General features: G+C 32.1%; 1 protein-coding gene across 3 annotated transcripts in view; it reads right to left on the bottom strand.

The window, feature by feature from the left end:
- Nucleotides 1–847: 847 nt before the first annotated feature.
- The window catches only part of CXXC4 (CXXC finger protein 4), a 27,762-nt gene continuing 14,680 nt past the window's right edge, over nucleotides 848–13,929 (bottom strand). For all 3 annotated transcript variants that reach the window (XM_037734974.1, XM_017518678.2, XM_037734973.1), the window contains one exon: nucleotides 848–4,890. In XM_037734974.1, the coding sequence (XP_037590902.1) occupies nucleotides 4,846–4,890 (45 nt within the window). In that variant the 3' untranslated portion in view covers nucleotides 848–4,845. The remainder of the gene's footprint in view (nucleotides 4,891–13,929) is intronic.

Below are 13,929 nucleotides of genomic sequence, written 5' to 3'. Positions count from 1 at the left end.
ATAAAAATTACCTAATTATTTTTTCTCACCATATATATTCCAATTCTGTTGCCTTAGCCCTATTTTATATTTTTGATATACTAACAGAACACATGCTAATGTTTAATAAATGTATTAAAAATGTTCTAATATGATGTTATATTCTATAGACATGAACCCTTTTAATTATATGAAGTTTTGTGTTTGAAATCATATTAAAGATTTCCAAGGTATTAAACCATGTTCTACTTTTTTGTGTAGTTTATAAGGCATCAAAAAAAAATTGGACCTTGCACTGAGAAGTAGTGAAATAAGTGTTAAGCACATTCACTACCAACTAATGAGTAACCTGGGTGGACCACAAATGTTCCATAATAAAAAAGTAACACAATAAAAATTTCATCTCAGGGTATTGTTGACGGTGGCTGAAGACAGAATTCCAGTGTTTTAAATTTCTTCATGCACATTAATGCTTTCAAGTAGCATCACCAAGACTTTTCATTCATGGTAAAATGCATGAGATATTTTCTCCTGGCACACTTATGATGCAGAAGGAAAGAGAAATGTTTGGGTGCGTTCAATTCTTCCTCTATTTAGACCTTTTGAGTTTTCAACAAAAATACATTCTCTAGAAATGGATATGGAATCATGTTCTTTTTTCTTTTCTTTCAGATGAGAAAAATATATAAAGAGAAACAAAAACATCACTAGACTGTTTTATGAAAGATTCACACAAAGCACTCATTCTGCTGACACAAGGCCAAGTGTAGAATTATAAAGTTTTTTTATCATAAACAAAATTAAATTATGATCATATGCTTATTGTTCAAAATCCCACAAATAAAAATTTATCATGGAAAAATAGAGGTATTTTGAATACTAAAGTCCTTTATTCAACAACACAGAAATTTCACAAAAACAACTTTACTGGGCAAATTGAATGTGATTTTTTTTACTTTTTTTTTTTTTTTTTACAGTTTTGTACATGCCCCATATGTGATTTTCTTTAATAAATACACTGTTTTCCAAAACCGCTTTTTAAATAATTGCACAAGCATACATACACCTTACACAAATATCTATTAGAAAATTTAATAGATAACTGCACAGTTCAGAAGAGGAGAACACTGTGGAAGGAGTACATTTTGTGGCCCATGTTCCTGAAATATCTGTTTTGCAATTGTGAAAATGGAATCCCTCCTAATATAGTAGCTGTCTTTTATTCACGAGGAATACAGATCTCAGTGTGAAATGCCAAATTTAATATAAAAAAATCTGAAACATTTAGCTGTTACATGAGAACCAACTGTTCGATATCACTGTGAATCTAACCATGATCAAAGACCCACTATAGCTTTTTGCTGAATGTATTTGACCCTGAATAGTGTGCTCATTTAACTGCTTTCCTTTTTTCATTATTTGATTACAGATACTTATCAGCTCAAAGACTTTATATGCTTTAGCATTAATTGCACAACTTACAGGTCAGGGTTTCTGAATGAAAGGAAGGAAATATTCCTTTCTTCTAGTGATTGCTTAATATTAATTCTTAGTAAGCCCACCATCTCTCTCTCCCTATAAATGTGTTTAGAAGAAGGAAATTGAGTGTTGGGAATTAAGCAACCAGGAGACATTTTTATATACTCCTACAGTGGGGGAAGACTATTACTATTTTCTCTCCCAAGGATGGATACATTTCTCCACTTGTAGATAGACAGGCAGAATCCATGAGAAAGCCACTTTGGTCTGAAGGCCTAGAAAGAGGTTTGCATTAGTGATGTTCTTGGTGATGTTAGGGTGCTGAGTGACAACTGAAAAGGAAATTGGCTCACTGCACTATGTACCAACGCCTCAAGTATTTTCCACGCTCTCCCCAAATGCTGGCGATTATGGCATCTCTCTATCCACACCTAGGGAGGACAAGATCCTGTGTGCGTAGATCACTCTTACAAAGTTTTTTATTCAGTTTATCTGAGATATAATTATTAAGTTGTGCAGAGTTGTCCACACAATCTACATTCTGACTTGACACTGAATAATGAAACATACAGTGAGGAATTTTTTTAAGTTACATTTCATTGGTATTTTAGAATCATGAAAAATGTAAACCTTCAAATCACTGCCTTGGGGTTATAATGATAAAATTTACAAGTTCTCAATACATGGACATGTGAAGAAGAAAACTAGAGAAAGGTCAGAAGAGTCATATCTTTCTTCAACATCACCAATGAGAACTTTAAATGCACCCTACATTGTATAAATGGAGTTTAACCAAAAACATTAAAAAGTGGGTGGTATAAAACAACAATATCAAGAATAAAAAACATAAGAGAATTAATGAAAAGCTACACTTTTTTCATTTCAGTAATCAACAAATTTTCTTTCATTAAAAAATGAATTGACATGTAAAACACCACAGTTTACAATATACAGATTCATTAGTTCTTTTAAAAAGGAAACAAATAAAAGCACACCAAGACATGCAATACTAGAATGTGTTTTAGACTCTCAGTACACTGCTGTGAGATCGTTATGTTATTGTATGTCTAATACAGCCTGAATAGAAGTTTGTTTCACTTCTGTAATAACAATCATCTCACCATTTTCCAAAAAGCAAGGCAAGTTTATCATTCAAGTGTGAAAGTAAGTTTTCACTTACTTGCAATTAATTAGCAAATTGGTAAACAAAAAGAAAAAAAAGAAAAGAAAATAATGGAAAAAGAAAAAAAAAGAAAACAACTCAAACAGCTCTCATTGGTCCCACAGCAGAAGCTGAAACTCTAGCTAGAAACCCTCAAAGAAATATACATCAAGTAAAAAGCTATCTCAAAATGAATACAGTATACAGCACATTTTAGCTTGTAATCATTAAATTCTTATCTCTAAACATGGATGGGTGTAATACATCATGAGTTGTTCTTGAAAACGCTTGTTGACCATAACTGTGGACCATGTATTCATACTCTAGGCGAGGTAAGTCACACTTGATTTTCACATTGGCATGTGTGCATAATTTGTCCACCCTCCCCCAGTAATCTCACCATGAAACACTCTTTCTGTTTTTTAAAAACCTTTTATGTCCTATCATATTCCATTCAAAGCTACAACTAAATTTTTAAAAATATTCACCTGCTAGTCTTTCCTAATCTTTACAGCTTCTTCCATTGTACCATTTACCCTTTCTCTTCTCAAATTATCTTTCTTCTTGTGATTTACTTTGCTAACATTTTTCAGCAAGCTAATGGATGTAGAGGGTTAAAACAACTGTCTAGTGGAAAAAGAACAAAAAGTTGCAGTAACATGGCAACTCTGATAGTCTATGACTTTTGGTAAACCCTATTCTACTCCTGAAATTGAAAATAGTCTTTATAACTGGGACAAACAAAAAACAAAATGAAATGTAAATATTTGTCCTGATGGGATGGCCTTAAGAACTCTGACTATGATAAGAAAATTAAACTCTACATGAAAAGGTAGCACAGGTTCTATGAAGCATTAGATCCTTTGTGTGCAGGTGGTGGGGGGAGGGGTATGTCTTACATTTATGAAATTCTGCAGATCATAGCCCTGCCTTCTCAGGAATGAAAGCATCAAGTAACAAGAATGGAAATGGCAGCAATGGAGCATTTTATTGAGGGACTAAGGGAAACCACTAGTCCAACTGAGTGGCTATGAGAAAAGAAAAGAAAAAGAGATAAAATGCTTCACTTTTATGAATGTGTTTACTTCTTTGTAAATTAAAAACATCAAGCCATGCCTCAAGGCAGAAGCCCTCAGCATATTCGAGTGTTAAAACTACCCATTTAAATTAAAACATTGGAGTAGTTTTCATTCAGTTTTTTTCCTACAGAAAAAATAAGAAAAAATTTAAGAAATAATAAAATGTATGCAGCCCATGTTGGGCTGGGGAAAAAAAGTAAGTTATGGATTTTTTCCTCCTAAGATACAATACTTTATTCTTTAGCCTAGAAAACACTTTTCTTAAAAAAATTATACAACTGATTCTGCATTTTCCAACTACTCTGAGTACTCCGCCTTACAGTGCAAACCAAGACAAGTCAACTACACTAAAGTATTTGGGAGGTATACCCTTCTGTACAGCTCGTTTGTAAGCAATGCAAGTGCATAACCACTACTCTAATATAGTGCTCAAAAGATTAATTGAAACTTTCATAACATCTTCCCCTCTTACAACAATACAACTGAAGGTAATTGGTGGATGCATCATAATCTTTTAGTCTTATAAAACTTGGCATCAAGTCTCTATGGAAAGATGCATGGCAAAATGGTGCCAGTGCTGTTGCTGCTTCTAGAAACAACTGGCAAAAAATAGTTAAAGCTAAAATTTATTGCTCCAGATTTAACTTGCAGAACCATACTGTTGTGTACAAACTGTTAATCTCCATAGATGCTCAGACATGATTGTCTCCTTGTGTCTAAACACATAAAATACAAGCTGCTATCTGTACAGTTTACAGTACTGAAACACATATATTTGAAAATGAAGTATAGATATGTACTTTGCAAAGATACATGATTTTACAGCAGGGGTTTACCCAAACTTATTTTTTATAGCCACTTTCAAAATAGACAACAACTTCACTAGTATAGCTAAATTACATCAAAGAAAGAGTCAGTGTATTGAAAGTAAATAGACTGGCCAATTCTCCAAGCTCCCACATTATTTTTATGTCTTTTTTCTTTTCCTTTCCTCTTTTTTTTTTTTTTTTTGAAGAAACCCCTATAACGTAAAATGAAAATAATTTCTGGATATTTTCTTCAGTGGTGGACTAAGCAGTTTCTTAAAACAAGGCATTAGTTTGCCCTTCATTTCCAAATGCCTTGAAAATAAGATATACTACTGCTTTAAAAGAACCATCGGAATGCTTCAGCGCTGGGAACAGGTGTTCTCTATAAAAAAAGAGCAAGAAAACAAGTTAAGCTTTCTTTCTATGCCAATATAAAATTAGATTTTTCTCCTTTACACTTCAGCAATATTTTTAGTTACCAATATACAACATAATGACTTGTATATTTGAACATTTAATAAAAAGAAAAAAATGCTCAATCTTAGAACATGACAATAATTAGAATACTCAATTTAATGCTAACTTGCTGAATATACTGATTAAAACACATTGGTTTAAAAACATAGGAAATGCAGCCTGAAACACATATAGGAAGCAGAATAAAGGGAAAGTTCAATCTCTTAACCAATATTAGGAAGACCAGTCAGCACAGGTACTTAAAATCTGTATCTGCCTTGCAGAATGCCTATATCATTTTGAGTGGATCATCTTACTGTCAGGATAACACAGAAGGCACAATCATATCATGAAAAAAGAAAGGATTCACTTTTACTGGTTAGCTTTCTACATTAGTCATTTCTCATGATATTTCTTTCAAAAGACATAATCAGCTATGCACATGGTCTTAAACGTGAGTGAGACATATAAGCATTCTATGCAGTTAAAATGACTACAATTGAATTCCTCTGCCCCCAACCACCCTAACAAAAATGCAAGCAAAAACTGAAACTGAAATTTAGGTCACTGTTTCATGTACAAAAATCACAATATATATATATATATATATATATATATATATATATACATATACATATCCAAACTATGTAAAGCTGATGTTCAGAATTCAGGTAAGTAATTTATTCTGAAGATTTTCTTAAATGACAGGATAATAGCAAATATCAATATTACCTGCAACACTTATCAATTATTAAATTCTAAATGTATTTTATAGTCTAATGAGAACTATAATGATAAAACACAGTTTCAAAGTGAGTTTGTATTTTCAACAAATTAATATATATATAAAGCAAATTGATACTAACCAATGATATTCAATTAAGCATAACTACCCTATCGAATTGTAAACATACTATCAATGGTGCCTCCGAAGAAATATCAAGCTAGCACCAAAGTATAAGCAATCCTCTTAACAAAAAAACTTATAGTTACTATGAAGTTTGCTTGTTAGGTAAACGGTAGTTAAGCTTGAATTTTCTATGTACATTAACATCCAACAATTCCTCATGCTATTTATTTCCTTCTTTAAAATGTATTCTAATGGTATACAATAAAACAATCACATGAATATACAGTGAAGATATGCAAGAAACAACATGCTAAGGGTAGATTCTCCTGCAAAAGAAAGATGATTTCATTCCTTAGATCAGCCCAGCAAGCCTGTATGAAATGTAAGATGGCTGCTAAGAATAAATATGTCTATAAATTGATGTGTTGAATACAAGATGCCAATATATTTACTAGGTAAACAAAAACACATGAACACATACGTACACACACATTCCTTGTAATACATCTTAAAACATTGTTAATAGCACCTGAATTTTGTATTTCAGAAAATACAGAATTCTACTAAAAATCCTCTAATAATTGAGGTTAGCTTTTATTTACTTTCTCACATGTGTTAGTTGGTTGACATTATCCTATTGTAATTATGTCATCTAATAATATGTGTTGATTAGGATGTCAATTAGAAATCAATAAAATAAATAAGTATTTTGGAAAGCAAATCTGCTTTTCACTATCTGTACTAAAATAACCTTTTAACAGAATGTCATCACAACCAACACAACAAATTTCAAAATGACTGTATTAAGAACAAATCATTGATAAATAACGATCTTCCTACTCCAAATCTGCATATACATATACAGAACAAAATCTACCTGTGCAGTGTTTTCTAAACAAAAAATTCACTATTCTCATGGAAATTTTACTGATCTTATTAACATGTTATGCCTTACTCTTGAGAGTTTCATGGTTTTCTCCTTTCCAGCTCACTATGCATACCTGAATCGCTATCATTTGATCCAGTTGGTTGGTGAGAAAAACCCCTTTACAACTTTCTAAAGTTAACTTTGAATAAATGTAGGAATTACATGCTTTGATTACATTAATCATTATTAAGAAGTTATATGAAGTAATATGAACTAGAACATGCCCATTCTAATACTCATGCTTTATACACACACATAAGCAATAAATGAAAACTTCAAAGTTTATACCAGATGCTAACTTACTGGCTGATGCCAACTAAGAATAAATTTTATATAAGTATGCACACTTATATAAATGTAGTCATTTCTAACGAGATAAGTTAGATCCAAGCATATTCATACAATTATAGATCTATGGTTACAGATTCACATATGAAAAATAAACATGTGCATATATATTCATATATATTCACATTTATGTGTATATGTATGACATAGAGATGCCAACTTACTCTCAGATGCCAACTGGAAACAAGATTATAAATATATACTTATGTAATCTTGTATCTTGATAAACATATATGTTTACGAAGATAAACAGCAAAAATATATGGAGTACATTTTTTAAATGAGATGAAGTCCTTATGTCTTAGATATACTTTTAAATCTCTTTTCCAATTTTTTGCTCTTCCTGTGCCCCTTTCAGCTACTCAATTTTATTTGTAACATTTAGAAATAGCAAGCTTATAAAATGCCACTTAGGGTCAAAGGTCATTGTTGTGAGAAAAAAGATCATCATATCTCAATACCTGCTAGCAGTAAAAATTAAATAATGCAAACATGAGAAAAGCAGAACAAAGATTTTCTACACTTACTTGATATTACTGTGCATTGTGATATTACTATGCATACACTGAGACCAGTATGCACCTCCCCAGATGTAAGAATATGGACAGTTTATTGCAGAATAAGTGAGAAGGTAAGCAGGGAAGCCTCTTTTAAAAATTATTTCTTCCTTATATTAAGATCCTTGAGATCAAGAAGCCTAAAAATGATTAGTTGGCAAATCACCAAATAACATATGTGAGAAAAATTAGGAAAACTACTGGTGCAGTAATTAGAAAAATAATCAAGGCACACACCAGAAATTTGTAGTAAAGTTTCTCTAACACTTGTATTTCAGGATTGAAAAAGTGTCAAAATTCTTTAGTGTCCTGTAGCCTACACAAAACAGATGTCTATCCAATCTCCTGACCAATTTTCATCAGGAACAATGAAAATGTTCTTTAGGACTGACTGAGTTTGTTTCAGACAAGCTGGGTGAAGCAACAATGTTTTCATAGATAAAATATTGAGTTAAACTATGGGTTTCTAATTAAGTTTGTCCTAATTTGGGGACACATATTTTTTTGTTCTGTCAACTAACGAGGTCATCCTTGTAAGAGAAGTTTTATTTTAAATGGTGCGGGGTGCTCAGCACACCAATGTGGGGGATTAAATACCCTGACCGGCTACCTTCAGGTTATATAAATTCGAAAGTCCCAGCTAGGGATTCACACTCTTGATGAGATTACAGTGACTTTCTGAATCTCAGTGATGCTTGCAGGGGATCTTTATCCTGAGTGACAGGAAAGCCAGATTCCCCTGAAAGAGAAGGGGGTGGGGAGGCAAAGAATAGAATTGAGTTGATCAGCATTGTTTAAGGCAGCCTTCACTGTTCATGCAGGTGCAAACACTGACAAACAGCCGTCTTGCTCCCAGGAGGCCTGTGGAGAAACCTGCAGCCCCAGCTCTCTTTCCAGTACTGCTGTAAAGCACAGTGTTCCAGAGAATTCGTCCCTACAGAAGCCAGGTACAATACTACCTTCAAGTCTAAAGGAGTCTTCTGTTTCTGCCCTAAGTTACGTTTAAAAATAAGGGAATTTCCTTGAATAAAAGAATGATATTGTCCAAGAACATTTTATATTTATTTTTAAAAAAAAATTTAAAAATTAGTAATGTTCCTAGCAGACACATATTTCAGTTCGATTTTCATTAAATCAGCAGTAAAGAATTAACCTAAAATAATAAAGAATTCTAAAAGCTTTCAACTTAAGAATTTTAGCATGTTTCTCTTTTCTTTTTCTTTCTTTTCTTCCTTTCTTTTGTTATTTTTTTTTTTTTTGAGATGGAGTCTCCCTCTGTCACCCAGGCTGGAGTGCAGTGGCATGATCTCAGCTCACTGCAACCTCTGCCTCCTGGGTTCAAGCAAATCTCCTGCCTCAAATCCTGAGTAGCTGGGACTACAGGTGCCCACAACCACACCCAGCTAACTTTTGTATTTTTAGTAGAGACGGAGTGTCACCATGTTGGCCAGGCTAGTCTTGAACTCCTGACTTCATGATCCACCCACTTCAGCCTCCTAAAGTGCTAGGATTACAGGCCCGAGCCACTGCGCCCAACCTCATGTTTTTCTTTTCATACCTGCTAAGCAGACACATAGAAAGTGGTATCTTCAGGTGAAGGATACATCTACATATGCTTGTCAAAAATACGTCAAGTCTAATAAAACATCAGATCCTAAAAGCTGAAAATGGGGCGTCTCTAACTCTGTACATATGAGGATATGTGGATTGGCCATTCAAATTTAGGTATAGTACGTAAAATGTAGCGGTATTTACAAAATTGCACTTAACACAAATCACTTTCAATAATGTCAGACCCGAGGTTTCAAAGAGGAAATTGATAACTTTTGATGTTGAAATTCACCTTAAATACATAGAATTTTAAATTGAGATCATGATTATGACACTAGAAATGTCTATAACTAAAGTTAAATATATCTTTCCAATATTTATTCATATACTTTATAATCTAAAAATTTCAGTGATTGACCGAGGCCTTCAAACTTCTACTGTGAAACAAGATGGCTCTCATGATTTCCAACTGGAGGTCACTATTTGGGGTACCATTATTTCTATGCTAATCAAAAAATAATTTCTTATTTTCCCATTTATTATTAACTATGGAAACAAACGTTATAGAATTATTTTATGATTCCCATATAATTGTGAAGCATACTTTTTCCCAACCAAACTTAAAGTAATTTCGGGCCGCAGTTAGCTAATACCACCTATTGTATAATCTTTTGAAATACTGTTTTCACTATGAGGAGTCCCACTATAAGTTTCTTAGGCTCCTTGGCATCTAAGGCATTGATATTGGAAAGCCTCACTGTATTCAAGTCTATCATTTCACACTAGAATGCAAAGACCTTAATGAATCACTGAAATTTGCAGTGGAGCGTATGTGAAAAAATATGACAAAAGATAATAATAGGACCCAGTGTTTGCTTTAAGTTATTTGATTATATATGTTTTGTTTGTGGCTACATATAAAACTTTCAAACTTAAGAAATTTCTGGATGAACAAATGCAAGAAGGTTCCTTATAGTGAAAAAAAGTACCCTTTTTCTGATTTGATTCACGAAGAATCTAAAACATTGTTCTATATAGGTTCAGGTTTATTTTACTGACAAAATTTCAAAATCTACTTGGAGAAATGGGAAATTGTATTATATACACAGTATTGTGAATGTGAACAAACAGATTAACAAAAATTAATATATAGTAATACAAATATTTGAATAAATGATTATGATATAATATCTAGCAAAGGTGAGTACCTCCCCAGCAAGATTTTAGCAGAAAGATTGTTCTATATTCCATTTATAAATAATACATTACAAATAATACTATAGTATAATACATTTTAGAAATTTAGAAATAATACATACAAATTTATAAACAATACATTTCTAAAATGCATTATTATACTATAGTCTAGTAACTATAATAGAGTTATTAGAAAGCACTGGTAAACTATAGGCTAATAATATAAGAGAACTGTTAATGATAACCACACAGTCTAACAATTTATAACTATTATAAATAAAACATTTTATTAATAATACCTAAATTTAAATTTATTTGGAGTAATATAAGTATATACTGTTTCCACTTTTTAAACTGCACCTCACTTACTTTTTTCTTCTGCTCTGTTGTAATAAATCTGTATTGTATAAGCAATATATAGCAGATTAATTTTTCTCATAATCCAGATTCATTTATCACATAACTATATGTCTTTGGTATAATCACACCTTATTTTGGACATTATCCAAATATAAGCTATGAACAACTTTCAACATCAACCACTAACTGAAATATTAGACCCTATTTAAAAAGGGGAAAGCACCAAATAAGTAATTAGATAATTTTTATGACATAACTTTTGGATGCTTTAAATATGATTATAAGGAACATTCCACATTTTGGTTTCCAAACTGACATTTATGACCAAGATTTCTTCAATTAATGATGGAGGACTAGAGATGGCCTTTTCATTGATATTGATTCTGCCTCGGCTGTTGCTCCTGTTGCTCTGTCTTGCACCCTACACTGCAACCACCACAGTCACCATCACCACTGTGACAGCATGATTTTAGACTGTGACAGTGTGACTTTAGAAGGCAAACCTGGCTAACTTCTGAAAATGAAAAGATGACTTCTTATGTTATGTTGTAAAGGTACTATGTCAAGTCTATATGGTGATAAAGACTGTCAGGAAAACAGCTATTTAAAGGAGAATGTATGTACAGGGTGAGAGTGTGTTGGTAGGGGCTAAAAATGACAGACACATTAACATCACGATTCACAATGGTCCAGAAGTGACCAGAAAATGTACCTCCTTTTGGCCATCGATCTAATGTAACTACTTTAGTTGATCAAATCTCTTGATAATGCTATGTATGTATGATTATATTCAGTTAAATTTTTGGTAAAAATACTTCAAACCACATCATTCTAACAAAGAAGTAAATTTAGTGTATTAGAAATGGGTAGTTTAGTTGTTAAAATATTCTTAAACATAAAAAGATAAACTACAGTATGAGGGTACCATGGTAAGCAGAAAGAGAAAAATCTTTCGATGATGCACAAATTTAAAAGGTATTTATCAAAAAATTTTATATATTTAACCTTATGTGTAAGAGAGAATGTGAAGGATAATTAGAAGTAAAATTAAGATTTAAAAAGTAAAAATTAGGTTAACAAAATCAATATTATACATTTAAGAATGACTGAATTATTTTATGTATATATATTCATATGTTCATATTTCATTGGCTATATATATATATATAAATATATATGGTTATAGACTCTAAATATATGTATGTGTATATATACATATATATATATATATATATATATATGAATATATATGTGTATTTAAAAGTTCCACAATTCAACTTCTTCTCAAGTAATTCCTGTTGAATGCAACAATATAGCATTAGGTGAGCTCATTGGTAATTAGCCATTGAAATACAATGAGCAGTCTTTTCCAGAGCAAGTGGTTGGACAATTTTGAAAATCTGGTTAACTTTAAAGCAGTCAGTGAATTTGTATCAACTTTATCACTTTTTATTGAAGAGAAACATAAATATTCACATAAAATATTAGAAAATGGGAAGTCACTTAAAAAATCTTAAGAAGTGATGTTTTACCTTACTATCAAAGCTATGATTTGGACACCCTTTAATTTATATGAAAATAGTTACACTTAACCTCCATAAGCAAATCAATATGTTGCATCCCTTTTATTATAGTTCTGAGATTTGAGAAATATTTATTTCTTAATACATAAAAGTGAAAATAAGTTTAACAGAAAAGTTCCTGTTAGGCTAAATCAAATAGCATTTTGGATGTAGTCACTGAACTTCATTTGGTTCAGAATCTGTTATGAGCCATCCAACCACTGGGACACATAAATAAATAAATAAATAAACCATATATATTTATATATATTGCCAATGAAATATGAACATGTGAATATATATACATAAAGTAACTCCGTCATTCACTGAGTTTTATGTCTGTGCTTATTAACTACTGAGAAAAATTTAGAAAACATTAATTCCAAACATTTCGGTCAACAAGATGCTATCACCAAAATAATGTACTTTGGTTAAAACTATAGTTCTAAGAATAACATGTAGTTTTTGTTGTCCCTCCCTTGCTCCTTTTTCTCCTTCTTTCCTTCAATCCCTTCCTTTCCTTTTCCTTTCCTTTCCTCATCTCCCTCCCTTCCTTTCAATTGCCATCATATGGAATGCTCAAATTCACTGTGACTTTGACTTTTGGTCTTTTCTCTTAATTGTCTTTTAAAACAATAAAATTAAAAAGTATACAGTCAACAACTAGTTTAATTTTCATCAAGTCTTTACATGTTTCTTAATTGTTTAGAAATATACTTTGGTTAATCTACTCTCATCAAGAAGATAAATGCTATGAAGCATTTTCCACTACCATAACATCATGGTAGGCATTTGCTCTTGTGCCAGAACAAACCTTCAAGTATTTACATTCTAATTTCACCTCAGGAAGTTTTCATGAACTACCCATTTTTCTATAAGTATCATGTGTTCCATCCAAAGTATATAAATATATATACCCAGTAGAACATAGCCACATTTAGATAGTCAACTGATAAGCAAAGTAAATAATAAGCTTAGTTTTTCACCATAGGATTTATAAGATGTAGTGATTGATATCCTTCACACCACCATTCTTTGGAAGCCTTTTTTATAGGCACAATTCTGTATTTTCTCAGCAATTCTCCTTATGATTATTTAAAACATACACTGGTATTTTGTACCATCAGCTCATTATAGGGATTGGATAGCCTCGAGCTCCCTAAACACTGTCATTAGTTTTCCCATCTTGGCTTTTCTGTTTCTAATTGCAGTTTGCAGACTTGAGAATTACTTTCAATTATTTAAAAAACAAAAACAAAAACATAATTTTCCAAAAACTAATTTTTCCAAATTGGAAAGAAAAAAAAAATCCAATACATAGTGATTCTAGTGGACCTAAACCCAGACCCATGACATCTTTCCCTAAATTTTGAGACATTAACCATTGCTTCTCATTTCTTATTTAAACCAGACTCAAGATGACCTTAAGTATGCCATTTCTTTTTGCCAATATGCTATTTCTGATTTTCCTTAAATAGAAGCAATCCTGTAACCTGAATTTACTTCCTTTCTTCCTTGCTTTCCTTCCCTCCTTCCTTTCCCTTTTCCCTTCCCTTTCCCTTTTCCCTTCCCTTCCCCTTCCCCTCCCCTTCCCCTTCCCCTCCCTTTCCCC

Source organism: Cebus imitator, unplaced genomic scaffold, assembly GCF_001604975.1.
Source record: "Cebus imitator isolate Cc_AM_T3 unplaced genomic scaffold, Cebus_imitator-1.0 Scaffold697, whole genome shotgun sequence".
In the NCBI taxonomy this organism is placed as follows: domain Eukaryota; kingdom Metazoa; phylum Chordata; class Mammalia; order Primates; family Cebidae; genus Cebus; species Cebus imitator.
This window is presented reverse-complemented; position numbering and strand designations above follow the sequence as displayed.